Source organism: Mercenaria mercenaria, chromosome 7 (genome assembly GCF_021730395.1).
Source record: "Mercenaria mercenaria strain notata chromosome 7, MADL_Memer_1, whole genome shotgun sequence".
In the NCBI taxonomy this organism is placed as follows: domain Eukaryota; kingdom Metazoa; phylum Mollusca; class Bivalvia; order Venerida; family Veneridae; genus Mercenaria; species Mercenaria mercenaria.
The window spans coordinates 14,549,238-14,567,199 of record NC_069367.1 but is presented as its reverse complement, the minus strand read 5'-3'; the positions used below and the strand labels follow the sequence as shown (position 1 = coordinate 14,567,199).

Below are 17,962 nucleotides of genomic sequence, written 5' to 3'. Positions count from 1 at the left end.
CCAACGAAATCATTTTAAGTCGTCCACGAAGTATATGTAGGCCTATCCAACGCGCCGGTGTAATGAAGTACTTCGACCCCCATAGAATAACGACCCCCGGTCATTATTCTATAGAAAAAAATGTGACTCCTTTCCTGTAAAATATTGACTCCCCTTATAAAAAAACTGACTCCCTTTGAAAACTCTATTGAATAACGACCCCCCCCCCCCCACGGTCATTATTCTATAGGAAAACTGACCCCTCCAAGTAAAATATTGACTCCCTAAAGATGAATCCCTTCGAATCTCATAGAATAACGATCCCGATTATTATTCTATAGAAAAGGTGACTCCTTCCATGTAAAATACTCACTGCCGAAATTACTACATTCGAACTCTCATACAATATCGATTCCCGGACATTGAGATTTAAAAAAGTTACTCTTTCCGTGTAAAACACCGGCTCCTAAAAAGACTTTCGACGTTAATATCTATTAAAAAGTGAGCCCCACCAAACATAACGGACAATTTTACTAGATCTACAACTCTAATACCCTCCATTGCCAATAGTTAACATTTTGATTGTACTACTACTACTGGTGCCGCTACTTCTATTGCTATTACTACATGTACTTCTTCTTTTTCTACTACTACTACTACTTCTACTACTACTACTACAACTGCTACTACTGATACTACTATACCTGCTTCCACTAATACGTCTTGTACATCTACCTCTTCTTCTCCTGCTGCTGTTGTTGCTGTCACTTATTCCTCTGCTGCCGCTGCTGCTACTGCAACTGCCACTACCACTGCCACTACTACTACTACTACTACTACTACTACTTTCTATTGTTGCCGATACCGTACTTTACTGCCACTGCTAAGTATTGCAACTTCTATTAATACTAAGTTTTATGCTAGCAGTTTCTTGTGCAGTTTTGTTCTGAAGAATTACTTCATACCCCGAAGTTTGCAGGGATTATTGACACTGGTGTGTTTTGTGAACGTATTGTGAATTGTTATTTTCCTGAAAAAATGCATACACCAAGATACAGCGTCTAGAAATAGAATTCCTTTTCCCGTTGCGGAATGCTCTGATTTCTGTGTCAAGTGATGGTATCTGGGGCTAATGGTCAAACGGAAGGACGGACGGACGGACGGACAAGGGCAAATCTATATGCCCCCCTCCCCCGAGTGGGGGGATGAAATGCAGGCAATTAGATACATGAGTTATCACTAAATTTGACCAAATGACCGGGGGTCGTTTTTTTTATGGGAGTCAATATTCTTCGTGAGGTTCAGTTTACTTCACGTGGGGGGAATCATAGTACTATGATCTGGAGGTCATAATACTATGACCGGGGGGGGGGGTCACTTTTTCTATAGAATAATGACCGGGGGATCATTATTCTATGGGGGTCGAAATACTTCATTACACCGGCGTTCAGTATTGGTTAAAATTTTGATGTATGTTTTACAAATTCTTCTCTGCTTTTCCTTTCTTCTTTCTTTTTCCTTTTTTCCCTGTTTTTCTCTTGACCTGACTCACCTCATATGGGCCTTTTTCCTTCTAGATATTTTTATCTCCTTCTTTGTTTGTCTTCCTACTTTGAGGTTATGGAAGTGAAAGCATAGGAAACGTAACTGTACATTTCAAGTGGTAAGAAGCCCGTATGAATTGTTTCCCTCTAATCTATTACAAGAAACAATTTTGCTGACAGTATGTGTTAATAAACTATCGTAGTTGTTTCCCTTGAATATGAATACCAAATCCTAGGGGTTTTTTTTTGTTTTTTTTTGTTTTTGTTTTGTTTTTTGCATGTTTCGTTGTTTTTCGTCCTATTATTGCAAGGTTGTCTTATGTTTCAATTTCCTTTCCATTTTAAAATTACTTTCTTCTTATGGTGTTTAATACCTACTAGTCTGATTTCCTTGTCTTGTCCATTTTTTTTTTGGTTTTCGGAATGGCAAGAAAATATTATTATAAAGATTTATAATCAGCGTAAAAATAAAATTCAGTAACAGATTTTATTCAAGACTAAGTAGAAATATGACGTAATAAATTGCAGGAATTCCGATGTCTGGAAATATTTTACTATTTTTCTTTATGGAGCGTTACTATGTAGAAATTAAGTACATACTTTACAATCTATAGACTGTACTCGTACTTGTATTTTAGTTTGTTTCAACTCGTTCATGCTTCATTTCCTGTATATATAGTTATGTATGATGAATTTATGAACTATAAAAAAGAATAAAATAAACGGGGTTACCCGCAATGGGCCCCAAAATTAAAAAAAAAAAAAGAAACCAAGAAACCTCTCGTAGAAAATGCATGACCCCCTTCTATTTTTGGTGTGTGTTTTTTGTGATGTAAAGGTCATTTAAGACCATAAGGCTACAAATACGTTTTTAAAATGGGCCTGGCTATGTGTTTCAGCACTCAGAACAAGCATCGAAATAGTCTAACACACTGTAGTCGTAAGTACATGCTAGGTAAATATCGTCCAAATGCACTCATCCTTGTTGAAACTTCAATACCATTTAAAGACGCCGGTCCAAGACAATAATTTGAGGAAAATAAATGGATATGCATATTAAAGACTTGTAGTTGTTGTATTCGGGTCTGTTGCTTATTTGATGAGCCTTTTTAGCTTAGTCGTTGATATACATGAATTAGCTTTATTCGCATTCTGGTTATCCCAGTGCTATTTTTATTACACATATACAAATATTCTAGAACTTTCTGGATACTATAGAATATCCAGCAGTTATCACCCGCCGAAAGTGGTGGAATATAGATTTGGCGTCGTCCGTCCAGCTGTTCGTCCGAGCATACGTGCGTGCGTGCGTCCGTCCGAAATATTGAAAACGCTTAAAATTCAAAAACATCTTAGCTAAAACCACTGAACGGTAAAATCTTGATTCCGCAAAACAGAGTTTTTCCCCCTGGAAAATCCTATTTATTGATCTTTATGAAACTTTACACAATGGTAGATCACCAAAGTGTGATAGTGCATCAGAAGGATCACTTTAGTAAACGAAGAGTTTTGTCATTTAATTATTCAACAATGAATAAATTCCTACAAAAAGAAATAATCCATTGATGGATCTTTATGAAATTTACTAGAAATATAGATCACAACAGGGCGATGGTGTTTGCACATCCCTCGTCAGGATATCTGCAACTGCAGGGTTATTTTCCTGAAACTGTTTTTAAATTCAAAAACTCCCACATAAAACATGGGCACTGGTGAAATTTAATACAAATGTAGGGCAGTTAAAATACAACTTCTGTAAGGATATCGTGACTAACAGTGTAACAATGTAATTGCCTTATTTTCTATTACTTTAAGCATGTTAATATGTTTAAAATCACACTATAATCAGTCAATGAACCAACATTTCATGGCACATTCCTATTGTATATAGCTTTTGTATATCTGGAAATTAAATATCTTTCAATATATAGTCTTCTCGTTCACAAAACAAGATATTCAGCGGGGAAATCAATTCACTGAATTTGCTTTTCCTATTTTTATATGCACAGAACTGTTAGTACAAACAGAGAGTTTGAAGACATTCATATTGTGAATACGTTAAAAGTTGAGGGAATGTTTGAATTCATGACAGGAAATGTCTTTTAGTGATCTGCTTATTTTTAGTAAAGTTTAAATATTTGGCAGAGTAAAATTCTATATGAAACGATTATTACCAAGATATTGCATTTATATGATTTCACGGTTGCGCCCATACAATTGTTAGATGTGAAATACACCTTATAGAACTTTATCAAAGCTACAGAACCGGAATCGGTGAAGATTTTATTCAGTTCTTGGATATTAAGAGCTTTATAGTTTGTTTCGTGTTTTATATAAATTGTACTTTGTAAGTTTCTTTGAATAAATTTTGTTATCGTGTAAAGTTTGTTGCGAGGTTTTTTCTTTCTAGTTCTGCTTGATTTGTACCACAATGGTTGCTTTATAAGTCTAATGAAACTAAACTATAACAAGAAGGTCATATCTTAAATTTACACTTTTGAAACGATGAAGATCTAACTGGAAAACTATATTTATTTCTAACGCTATTTTTGGAGACAGGTGACAAAGGTATATACTTTTTGTAGTTCTGCTTCTTGTTTAATTTAATGTATTTGAGAGTCTGTCCTACCGTGAGGTCATCATAACTGGCGTGACCCCGTGTGTAATTTTTGCTTGTAGCTAGATTTCGTTATTATAATAGTCGCCGCCGGTAACCTATATGAGAGACTCTTTCAGAAGACTGTTAGTAAATTTTAGTAGGAGCATTGTGCAGGAAAAGGAGACGCTCCCATTCCAGAAGCTTCGCTGATTCTTTAACCTGCCAGGTGTAAAGAGCCCACACACGGGACCCAATGTTGATAATTATTTTAGATAAAGTAGCGCGAGATCCAACTAACACGTCAGACATTGTTACCACTGGACCACAGTGTCCGCTCTAAGGATATGATATATATGCATACTCATTATTTTAATAAGTTATTTTGGTCTTAAAAGTAATGACATGTATGTGAAAATTTACTGAATGCCGGTATGCTAAAAGTGTATAGTTTCATTTCAGTTAAATACAGTAGCGTAACTGCACTGAAGCTTACTAGAATGCTGAAGATCGCGTTTACAAAGGGATATGTACAGATAGAAGTAACTTCCATTAACAGATAGTTGGGAGGAAATTGTCGATATAAGATATTGTAATATAACTTGATACATAATAATAATGTTGTTTTCTTGGAGACTGGTCAAGGTCACATGGGTCAGGTTAACTTTACTGTTACTAAATATAAAAGAAATGCTTCTGCTCAATAACGTAAGTTAGGAACAACATATTACTTTCTTGGAGACCGTGGTCAGGTTGCAGGGGTCAAGGTCAATTTGACAGTTACTAAAAATCTGTTCTGGAAAGGTTAGGATTAAGATTATATTCTTGCTTACAGGACTGGCGTTTCCGGTAATTTTACCCATGGCGGCAAAACGCATCTGGCACCCCCTAGTTCTATCCATAGAGTTCCGAAGTCGGTTACCCCTTTCGGGCCTCAGTCAAACGACAGCATGTGAATACATGCGATCAGCTGTTTAGACAGAGTATAGGCTGTGACTAGGCACCCCCAGCAAGAGGGCTCTCGTGCTGTTATTGACAACTAGTGATTCATGCATTGATTTTTATATTGTTTATGTAAAATACGGAAAGAATCTGTTTTCTGGATAATTTCTCTCTGTTCCTTATAGTATATTTCTCTGTTCAAAATACGTTATTTTACGGTAAGAATCTGTTACCTGGATAATTTCTCTCTGTTCCTTATAGTATTTTTCTCTGTTCAAAATACGTTATTTTACGGTAAGAACATACTGTTACGTTACAAACAATAAAACTAAAGTGGAACTTTGTTATTGTGTGTCACTGACACGTCCTGACGCCACTTCTGCTTACACACTCTTCAATAAGAAAGAGTACTACAAAGAAAGTATTTCTAGTATTCAAGAAAAACAATCTGTCAGAATAAAAAGCTGATATGTACACGACATACAAGAAAAAATATCAGCAAGCCTCGTTACCGCCCAGTGCGCTGGTGCCCTCTGGACAAATATTTCTACTCGATTCGCAAACACGTGACATAAATTATATAATAACCAAACTTGGTACACATGTTTCAGCCTTTGAGACGGTGGTCAAGGAGTAGGTTACAGGGGTCGATGTTAAACTGGCAGTCTGCTTAATAATTTCAGTTATGAATAAATTGCTGTGAACATATAGCATGCACCAGATAAAACTTCAATCGCATTTTGGGTTGCTTGGATCAAGATGTATGTGTTACTGAAAAAAGTAATGTTGTCTAAAAGAAAGATCTTCGCGCAGTAGATTAATTTAGGAATGAGACATGTACACCAATTTTGGTATATAGGCAGTTGAAGTTCTAGAAAAAAAAAACTGTTTTGTGAACATGGGGTCTGGTCCTTGTGGATGTCAATGTATGTTGTTTTACATGTTATATATGAATTTGACTTACGTTTTAAATGCTGATATTTTTAGGTTGAGTCTGGAACCGTTATGAACAATTGTGTAGATGCTGAAACACCAACAGTTAGTACCAATCAATAGTCATAATAATTCCTTTCAGGAAAACGTGCTGCACATACATGTATATGGTATGCACCTGGTTATTGAGAAAGATTGAAAATTGTGTATAGAGAAAATAATGATTTTTCAGGACTGAACAAAAATTAAAGCACCGTTAGTATGAGTTGTAATTATTTTCTGATATCAGACGAATTTCATAATAGGCCATATCAGAGTTGTATCCCTTAAATCAGTAAAAATAAAGTTTATAATTTACTATTAGAACACAGTAGTTGCACCAGTTGATATAAAATTCTGTTAAGGTCTTGATTGATATTCTTGAATTATTAGTATAATGAGTATCACCATGCACTAAATTAAATTATTTCCTATTATTAATTTATTAATAATTACAGTACATGGATAGGAATGTAACTGATTTAAATATTTGTAACTATTAATCATGTGAGCAATATCACCAATCGTTTTGTTCAATTTGGTGTTCTCATTTCCACTTTTTGGAATATTCCTTTGACTAATGTTATACTACTATGCCCTTGTTTCCCTTGAAAAAATTGACTACTCCACACGACATATTTTTTTGTAAATTATGTCTCCTTTTTTTACAGGATTGCAAACATTTTTGAGCTTGAAACTATCAATTACTGTATATAATATTGTCCGATATTTGATATTTGAAATGTGACTTTGTTTCCCTCGATAAGATTTGACTATTCCACACAAGACTCATTTTTCTGTAAACTGTGTCTACTTGTTTTACACGACTGCAAACAATTTTGAGCTTGAAACTTTTAATCACTTTATGGTTTAATATTTATAGGTAATTAGTTTTGTATCAAGAAATATGCACGAGTTCTGCAACGGAAATATTGCGCGACTTTATGAGCGCAATATTATTCCGCTAAAGTAGGAGTGCATATTTCTCGTTGCAAAGCTAACAATCTTTTTATAACAGCTCGTTTAAATGGGTCAGCCGTGTTGATGTACTTATAAAATAGACTCGCCTGATTTATAGTTTGGTCAGGGCTACGGATATATATTGTATTTTGCCATCGGAATTATTTCTATAAAATGCTTCTTCCCCTTCCGTTTGGATCCGTCCATGTTTACAAACACGTTTGTTTATTTTATGGACTGTACATTACGTTTCTACACATATAAATATTGTATAAATATAACAAGTTTGTTCACTAACCTGAATAAAATTAACACAACTACGGAAAATAAAAAATAACTCGTCTACACATATTAAAATGACGTCACGTACCCGATATGAACATCAGACGTCAATATGCTTGTGTGATATTAATTGGAATATTTTTAAAACAGTTTGTGAGCCTACATATTGCATCTTGGTAAGTTTTTAATTTGTTAAAAATGGGGCTTTTAGGTTAAATGTTGGTTTACCATATTGGTCACGGAAATACGGAATAAATAATGTATGATGTGATGAACATTCAATTTTGATTGGGTTGTTGCTAACATAAAGTAAAGATATATTATGATATTTTCATGGTAATAGGTACAGGGAAATGCCAAGATTGAAAGTTATTTGAGTCGAATTTAGTAGAAATCATTAAATCAGCAACTTAGAATAACGAGCAACGATTTCTGTTTGTTTTATAGTTATCATATCCTAAATCTTTATTTACTGATACACTTCAATTGGCCAACTGATCTACCCTCGAATACACGGTGATGGTCTGCTTATCTGCCCTTGAATATCTCACTAAATAAATAAATAAATCAATCAAACCAGAGTTATCAGTCATGTTATATCCAGTTATCTTCTACTGTTTAAGATACAGTTGTATATGAAGTCTCAATCCAATCCGCACGTATGTTTAGCGGAGGAATTTTTTCCAAATGTAAAAAAGGGGAAGCAATTTTGTCAAAATAATGCCATTGTGTAGGAACTTGCATAACGATCCTTAAAACTGGTGCTTTGTGCTTCCGAGAAATCTACCCCTACCTATTATCTTTTTTAAGGTTAGATGTAGTACCTTCATTGGGTTCAGAAATTTGTTTTTAAAGAAATCAACAATTTTACAGGAGAACTCTTCTTAAAATAAAAAGAAGAGCTATGGAACTTCATATATAAATTTTAGATTATGATCCTAGTTATGATCCTATAGGTTGTATAGAGTTTTTATGCTTTAATAGGTTTCAGATCTATTAAAGAAAAAAATAGTTTTATTTTCTACCTGGAAAAAGGGACTTTTTCAGAGTTATGGCGCTTGATATGTGAAGTAATGTGATTATTGATTTGCATGGAATATGTATTTACTGTTTCTCAAATCATTATAAACGCAAAGCTGCATTATATGTTGTTGTTCAAATTAATGAATACAACAATAATAATGTTTCAGATATGTGACCCGTCCAGTAGAAAGACATCACGCACAGCACACATACTGTGGATAATGAGAACAACCTATAATATACTAAATGATCTTGTCAACTATTTTGAACATCTTAAGTACAGCACAGTCAGTGTCTCTCTAGAGCGAAATATAGCAACTATCAAAGGGGATATTTACTGTTCAATATCTATTGAACAATTTATTTGACCTGTCAAAACATGTTTCTGGCTGTCATGTTTACCTTATATAGGCGTGAATAGAACATAATGAAAGCCGGGAACATGCTTTGACAGGTCAAAGTAATTGTACAATACAATAAGAATAGCTCTAAGATCACAAGATGTTGATTCACCAGAAACCGTCCCTAGTATTTGTCGGCACATTTTCTTCAGCATATGTCGACTGGAACGGAATGACAATTCACTACTTATGTAACTGTTTAAGGAAGTGTACGTATTGCGAGCTATATTAATGACATATATCACACAGGGCTGTTATTTTAATTTGGATACTTATATATACAACTTGTTGACATTAGAGACTTCTCCGCAGACACCATTGTTCCAGAATTTGTACATGTATTTACCTTCCATTCATACAAAGGATTAACAGTTTTTATTGTTGCATACATCGTGTGCACTCCCCTGTGTATGGAAGATATTACCTCCTTACCTGTAGGTGCTGACATATAGTAAATAAATTTTATAATGTACGAGACACGCCATTATCCAAAAAGGCTGTTAGCGATTATCTCTGGATACTTATACCTAAATACGCATTGCAAGAGTTTTTTTGCAATGTGTTTACAATATCCGCTAGTTTATATACATTGCAAAACTACATATTTATTACTTATTCCATACGATATGTAATATCTGGGAAAATAATTGGTCATATGTTATGTAGCATTTACTTTCTAGAGGGTGTAACTATAAATGCAGAGGCAGTATCTTTTATGTTATGTTTATTTTCTCTGACTATTGCACTTCTGCTGTACTTGAGCTACATTGTAAATACATCGTCTCCTGTCACAGCTTTGCAGTTGTCAGATAAACAGTTTTTAAGACAAAAAAGCAACGAAATTATTTGTCGCAGTGAGGTATATTATTCATGAAAGTACTTATATTTTAAAAGCCTATTTCCGTCACTGCCAAACCTTTTCACGAATGTGTTAATACTTGGCAAGCTTTGAGCATACGTCATATATGGCATGGCACGAGGTAGCTAGGTAGCTATCACGATAATTTGTAAACTTTTCACTAAATATCTGCATTTTTCATGAAAACATTTCAGCACAAAATTTCGCGCTAATGTTTGGAACTGCCGCGAGATGCTCGATACCTATCACGATAATATTTTAAACTTTCCAGCAAAGTGCATTTTTCTGAAAACATTATCTCAATCAATTATTTTTTCTCGATATGCCTTTTATTTCCAGGAAATGTTAAGCTATTGCGATAAACTTTTCAGAAATGTTCGAAATATCAAGATAATTTCTGAAAGTATCGAGAAAAGTTATCTAGCTAATAAATGGCAATTGTGGGCTCTTACACAAACATTTTCGCAAAGAAAATATGTAAATTATCGCAATAATGATTCAGGAAATATTCTACTATTGAGTTTTATTTTTCAGAAAACTTCGCTTTATCAAGATATCTTTTTAAGTATCGCGATAGATGTCATTGGTCTTTTTCTATTATTTGATTTATTACGGTTCATCATTCAGTTGCTTGGATACGTCACCATTTGGGCTAAAACCCTTGTGGTTCAATTCTGCTGCATTAAAAACTCTGAATCGTGGTAATAGAACATGGAGAGACCTGAAATCAAATGTTTTGCGTTATATGTGTACTAAGTGAATAAACTTAATCTTCACAAAAGTATTCAAGTATGTTGAGGGATCGCAAAGAACTGTACAGTATTGAAAAGAAGGTTTAATACTCAGATGGTTTTCTCTCTAAACTATATTGATTTCCTTGTAATGTTAGTTGATATGTTATGCGTCGAAGGCATATACGTTTATGTTACATAAAGAATTGGCAGTTATACTCACATCGTTGAATGAAATGCTCAGGAAAACATGTAATAATGTTTTACTTTGTATTTTTCTTGTTTCTGGAATATCTTGTTTTCAGTTTCAAAAGAATGATTTGATTATCAAGTATAAAGTGTCTAGTTTCAAAACCTGTGCAGTTATTCCGAATCGCTTCAAACTATCATCAGTAACAAGTGTATCTTTAAACGACTGCGTGTGGCATTGCGCATTTAGGTCGACCTGTACGGGTCTTAATTACAAGAAAAAGTTTCCACTTTGTGAACTTTATACCGGAAATGAGGTACAGGAAAAGTTGGGAAACTGTGTATACATCAAACACAGAGATATCGAAGTTGAACATGTAAGTAAAACAGTGTATGTTGTCGAAAATTTCAAACCTACATTTTAGATAACCTTTCTTGAAGAAAAATGACTGTGTACTCGTAATCATTCCGGATGAATATACTTTCACCAAAAGTAAGCATACATTTAATCATACATTTAAGTACAAAGAAATATTCAGATGTTCTTAATACCTGGAACTGATTAGACATCAACGTCCAAGTTGAAAAGCAAAAAAAGAAAAAAAAATAGAAAGAGAAAAAAAGAAAATGGAATTATTCCCATAAAAAGCATGATTACAAGATTTCTAATAGATCCGTTTAATTTCTCCAATTTCAGTCTCAATGTGACAAAGAAAGTAACGCTGAGAAGACATGTGATATACAGGGATCAAATGCTGTCAAAGGTATTAATATAACTCGCACCTTTTATACAAATTCATGATTTCCAGATCTGCCATTAATGAATCTTTATTTATGAATATAACACGGTTCTGTCCTCCGCGTAGGTGAACAGTATTCATAATATGTATGAAAACAGTCCTGCAAATGAGAAAGTTAACAATAACTTGCAATCCTGAATGAAAACCTACCTGTTTTACAGTTGTAAAATGTCTATAAAGAGCTGTATTTTTAAATTACAGCTGTAAAAGACATGTAATTAAATAACAAAATACAATTGCAGTTTGCATGAATAAAATAGTCAGGTCTCAAGTATACAACTGTAAAAATTGGCAGTTAAAAGCTACACCTGCAAAACTGTCATGTCTCAAAAATTCCCCTGTTTTGTATTCCTTTCAGTTTTAGTTTGACGTCATATTTGACATACATAATGTCCTCTTACCGGTCTGCATGTCAAACGATGTTTATCACAGAATAAACTTCTTCTTTAATTGTTTAGTTGGCAATCAAATCGCGTCATGTTAGAATTTTTATTTTCACTTTATTGTTTTATCTATATCAATCACCAGGATATCTTTGCAAAGGCATGACTTTAGCAAACCTCACTAACATTTCTAAATGACTTAGACACGTCTACCTTAGTTTAGAATGTAGTTTAGGTGTCAAAGAGAAATAAATGGTACAATTTTGTAATATTTGAAAAAATGTACTAAAAGATCATTTGAAAGTTTGTCCGATTGGGCTCCAAACTCACACCCTCCAATCGGACATTTTGAAAATCCAATCGGAAAAGTGTTCCATACTAGTATATTGATTCAAATTGGCTCCATGTTCCATCAACACATGCGCATCAAATATTACACCCTACAACTTAATCACCTTTTCGGTATGTGCTCTTGCTAACCTTTTTATCTTTCGAAGCGAGCTTTGTTGTCTGCTGACAGATCTAATAAAACGAATTGTAACTTTCCTATGTAGTAAATATACTAAGTTCAGCACACCAATGTTACATTTGTAGGTCATATGTTTTCTAACTTTAATAATACTAACATACATATGTTTAACGTATTCTTTATTTCACAAATATATAAAAAAAATAATCTTACAAAACTCTTTAATACGGTGCCCCTAAAGTGACATGTTACGCACTTTTTTCCACTTAGGTAATGTGAAACTTTTTTTATTTCGTTTAAACGAAATCATTTCGTTTAAACGAAATAACTAATTCGTTTAAACGAAATGATTTCGTTTATTAAGCGAAATAGTTATTTCGTTTAAACGAATTAGTTATTTCGTTTAAACGAAATAACTAATTCGTTTAAACGAAATAAAAAAAAGTCTCACATTACCTAAGTGGAAAAAAGTGCGTAACATGTCACTTTAGGGGCACCGTACTACTTTTAACATTTTCAACCTATTATTCAATACACACTCATTTTTCAGAAATTAGTCTGTACAACAATGAATTTGGGGATTTTATATTTCTGGGCCAGTATTGAATGACTTCGCATTGCTGGAAAATGGAATCTTTAAAGTTCAGCAAGATCTGCAGATCATTTACAAAACAATTGAGAGTGGTTCAGTTTGTTTTAAACCCACATAATTTTACAAATAGTCCTGCAGGGAACAATTTGCTTAAACACAAGATTTCATACTGAAAATATATAAAACATCATAGGTCCCATATACATGTATATGCACTTAACAACTTTTAAAGATACGCCTGACTTTTATTAATTTAAAACATGTTCCATTTTTATGTAATAAGTCAATAAATTTTCCTTTAATTTATGTGAACATAAAACAAACATGCGAACATTAGGATCTCTGTCTGTCTGCAAATACTGCGAATCGTTTAATAATTCATTACTTCTTGTCCATATGCTCAGCTTTGTGAAAATAACAATATTGAAAATCTATTGGAATAATAATATCTGTCATTTATTTGCGAATCATTGGGCGGTAACGAGGCATAATCACTTGAATTAATAAAAGATATGTTTCAAAACATTACAGTGGTGCTGAAATGTGTTTGCACCGTAAAAAAAATGTCAAGTTATTCAGCATTGCTAAAATATACATCACTGCTACTAAGTTTTTCCAACAAAACATTCTTAAATGGTTTCTTTTTTATTTTTTTTTTTTTGTTTTTTTTTTCATTGAAAAAACTATTTAAAGTCATCATAAATTCGTAAGAAGACAATTCGTTTTCGGTAGATTTCTTATTATTTTTCTTTATGTTCTTTTTAAACAATTGTTGCCGTGCACTAGCTTTAGGGGACATTTTTGTTCTCATTCAAACGGAATCGAGTACGTTCCAGCTTTTAGTAATTCTGTAAAGACTCCTGTAAAAGGTATTTCTGAATCTTGGTTTTACCTGTTCTTAGAAAGGTTTTGCTTGTGCGTTTACACTCTCTTCGGCGTCCTCATACCCGTGATTAATTCAAGATTCTATCACAACTTGTCTCTTGGTTGGGTGTTACTTTTTCACACTATTACGTATTTGTACGTTTTATGCACAAACTGGTCCCTTACGAAACAAATCACACTTTTGATAAACAAACATTGACTAGTAGGTATTAATACCTCTGTAGGAATATAAGAATATCCTTTAGAAGCATAGAACCGAACCAAGCAAAGTAACGAGACGTTTTGATTGAGTCTGTTCATCATGTTCATGAGAGGTTATAAAATAAGCAACAATCCTATGCCACCACCCCCACCCTCAGGACTGGCTTAAAAGGAATTTTTATTATTGTAAATTGAGTCCTAACAAGCAAAAAATATGACAACCCGAGTGTTTCGGAGCGACAATAAATCTACAAAACTTTTCGCTTGGATAATGTTTATCTACACTATTTTGGAACTTAGTAGGATCGAGAATGAGTTTTTCTATATCAATATACGTTTTAAAGTGGTATTATGTTTTGGTGAATGTTTTATAAAAGCAATTTTTGGTTGCTGCGCATTTGAATGTGATAATTGTTTGATGTTGATGTTTTGAAATTAAATAAATCAGACAAATAAAACAAAAGTTCTTTTCTTCAATCTTGTACCCAGTGATCTCCCTTACCTATAGGTAGAGATTTCTGAAGTTGAAGGGAAGCTACTTCTGCATGCAGTTTGACTTTTCTTAAAAAGACTGCCACAGTCAAAATAAGAAACATCATCTTTGGAAAGGTATTATTTCGTACTAGTAACAGTAAGAGTCTTGTGTATTGAGTTAAAAACTATAATTTCCTCCACCCTTTTCACACACACACACACACGCACGCGCACACGCGCACGCTATCGCACACGCACACGCACACACGCAAACGCACGTACACACACACACACACGCACACACACACACACACACACACACACACACACACACACACACACACATATCTAGTTCAGCTTGATTTTTATTTGAAAAGTGCACATAAGCCCACTTTAAACTTAAAAGTTTAAAAGTTGGGTTTTCTATCATTTCAAGGCGGGCTCCAATACTTTTCTATATATGTTTGTTTCATTTTTGTTGGCTGCATAATATTATACAACTTTGTCTACCTATTTTGTGTACATGTATATCATCTGCACATACATCGTTGTATAGTTTTGGACTTGTGTTTCCAACTTGGGTCTTGTCCATGTTAAGACAGAAACCTTTATTTTTTATTGTAAGCTATTCTGTTATTTAACAAATGACCAGAATTTCGTATATATGTTACAGAATGTCCTTATCCCGATGTGGCTAACGGAAAATCTTCGGGAAATGAGTTTTCTATAGGCAGTAAACAAACCATTGAATGTAACCCTGGGTACGTTATTCATGACACCAATGAATTGAAGTGCTTGGAAAATGGAACGTGGGAAGTCATCAGAGGGAGCTGGAAAGGTGAGAAGTAACTAGTTTTAAAAAAATAGCTTAATTGAATAGATTATTTAATTTGCGAATAGGTATAAAAGACTATGAAAGTGTGGTCTGCTATATATTAAACAAAAGCAAATTTCTTCATGAAATGTAGATATGTCTTAAATCACCAATGAGATTAAACCTGAAAATATAAAGAATTTAATTCTGCCATAAAACTACTGTTATATACTGAGGCGTGTTTTAACCGGCCGTAAAACATGGAGAACATTTCGTTTACATCTAATGTTAATAATAGTTGCCACCGGTTATTCATACCTTGCACGCAAAACTTTTACCAGGCTTTTCTAAGTCCAAAAGGGGGCATAATTGGCTAAAATACATACAAGAGCTATGGGACATAACCCCGTGATGTTTGTTATTGAGCGATGAAAAGAAATAAATTTGTTTCAAAGCCATATGCCTTTAAATGATAGACATATGTACTGGCATGCGAAACTTTAACCGAGATGTAACGCCGATGCCAGGGTGAGTAGGACAGAATAGTCCAGCTAAATACAAAACAAAACAAAACAAACATTCTTCTCCTGTTTGACGATACACATCATTCCAACTCCTTATCTGTTTCACATGCTGCCACAGCTACAAAACCCTTGCTCCTACGCCTATATTCAAATTGAAGAATAAAATTATTAACTGCTGTATTTGCCCGGCTGATACAGGTACTAAATATCTTCAAGAACAATATCAGAAGGTAATTTTGGGGCATGGAACAGCCGTATCAGTCAACCATAAAATCGTATTTAATAGTAAATCAATATTGTGTAACTGTATGATGAAGTTCACTATTTAATGGATAACATTAATGAATACTAAAATGCAATATTGCCAATCACTTGATACAAGTTGAATGATCGTGTCAAAACCAAAAAAAAAAAGAAATGAGTGCTAGTCGTAACTTTGTTTAAACTTTAACATGTTACTAACAACTTATTGTTCAACGAGTGAACAAAAATCATAAAATATCCTTAGTGATATGAAAGCTATTGCCATACTATAGGGAAGCTATTGCCCATACTATAGGGAAGCTATTGCCATACTATAGGGAAGCGTTAGGGAAGCGTTAAAAGTTTTAAAGTGTAAATGCTAATATACAAGGTAAATAATCATTAATTTTGTTTCCTTTCATGGAAAATGGCTCAATTGTTCAGTGTATACGTCAATAAAGTCAGTTATCTTTATTCTTCTTTCGTTTCATTGACAGTGTGTTATTAATTCAGTGTATCTGTTAGAATAGTGAGTAATTATGCTTTCGTTTCATTGGCAATGTGTTATTTGTTCATTGTTTATCTCAGAAACGTCAGTGATCATTAGTTTGCTTTCGTTTCATTAACAATGTTTTATTTCTTCACTGTATATGTCATTACAGTCAGTGATCATTATTTTGTTTTCATTTCATTGACAATGTGTCATTTGTTCATTGTATATGTCAGTATAGTCAGTGATCATTATAGTTTCATTGACAGTGTCGCATTTGTACATTGTGTTTGTTGATAAAGTAAGAAATCGTTATTAACGTTTTGTTTCATTGAAAATGTGTTGTTTGTTCAGTGTTTATGTAATGAAGTATAAGTAACCAAAGTGAGGTTTAAATTCATTTACAATATTTTATTTGATTTTAGGGTATATGTCAATAAACTATTAGTAAGTAATCATTTTTTCGTTTTATTACATTGACAATGTGTTTCTAGTTCAGTGTATATGTCAATGAAATTTGCCATCGTTATTTTTGTTTTGTTTCATTGACAAGGTATTATTTGAATGTTCAGTTTATTTGTCAGTAGAGTAACTATTTGTTATTTTCGTTTCGTTTCATTAACAATGTGGTATTCGCCAACAGAATGTAGCAAACCCGTTATACGTTCTGCAGTGGTTGAACTGAACATATGTACAAAACCGTCCATGACGCTCGCAACAGTTCGTTGTCACATAGACTATATGTCTAATAGGACGACAGATGCTAGCAATGTCATCACTGAAGAAACAATCAGCTGTGACATATCTGGGACTTGGAGTCCTAGCATCGATTGTATCGTCAATAACAGTAAGTAATTCGAAGAAAAAGTGTTTGAGAAATGATATGTCCCTAACAGGGATAATTAATAACATGTCGTTTGGAGTCCAGATGCGAAGGAATTATATTACGAGTAGACACACAGTGATTTTATACAATAGCGAATTACAATTCGATATACATTTATATTATTTGATAACACGATATCAAGGATAATTGTCTACAGTTTTGAAGTTGCTTACAAATATTTTCTGTTTCTATTTTTATTAGCGCGCCGCTATGATGTTTAACGCTATAAGATCATAACTGTGACGTTCAAAAAGTGCGCATTTTGCAAAATTAAATACAGTTTCACTCGTTTTTGTTTAACAAGCAATAGCTTGTTAGAACTTCTATGAAGTTACGACCAAGCAGATGTATATGAAGGGAAACACTTATTAAAACATAGCAGTTTCTATTTTTAAGAAAACGGAATCGTGGGAAAATTTAGGTCGAACATAATCAAAAGCAAAAATAAATGGCTGATATCAGTAAAACAAAATTGATAACATTTTATTTAAAGTGTTACTATGCCTGTTTCATATTTGTAAAAGTGAATAATTACAAAACAGTTTCTATGTAAAAAAACGAATAAATCTGTAATGATGGTACCTAAATATGCAAACTGAATCTGGTATTTGTTTCTGTTCAAAACGTAATAGCTTAGTAACTCAGTTATATAATGGTTTAGCTTTAAAGGGGGAACTGGGGTATATAAGCCATAAAATGGAGCTGGGAAAGATTTTTCTATAA

The 17,962-nt window shown here is 33.5% G+C and overlaps 1 protein-coding gene across 1 annotated transcript in view; it reads left to right on the top strand.

Annotated features, from left to right (window-relative positions):
• Positions 1–15,131, top strand: part of LOC128558203 (sushi, von Willebrand factor type A, EGF and pentraxin domain-containing protein 1-like) — a 32,854-nt gene extending 17,723 nt beyond the window's left edge. The window contains exon 6 of the mRNA XM_053547049.1: positions 14,956–15,131. Coding sequence (XP_053403024.1) covers positions 14,956–15,131 — 176 coding nt within the window. The remainder of the gene's footprint in view (positions 1–14,955) is intronic.
• The last annotated feature ends 2,831 nt before the right edge of the window (positions 15,132–17,962 follow it).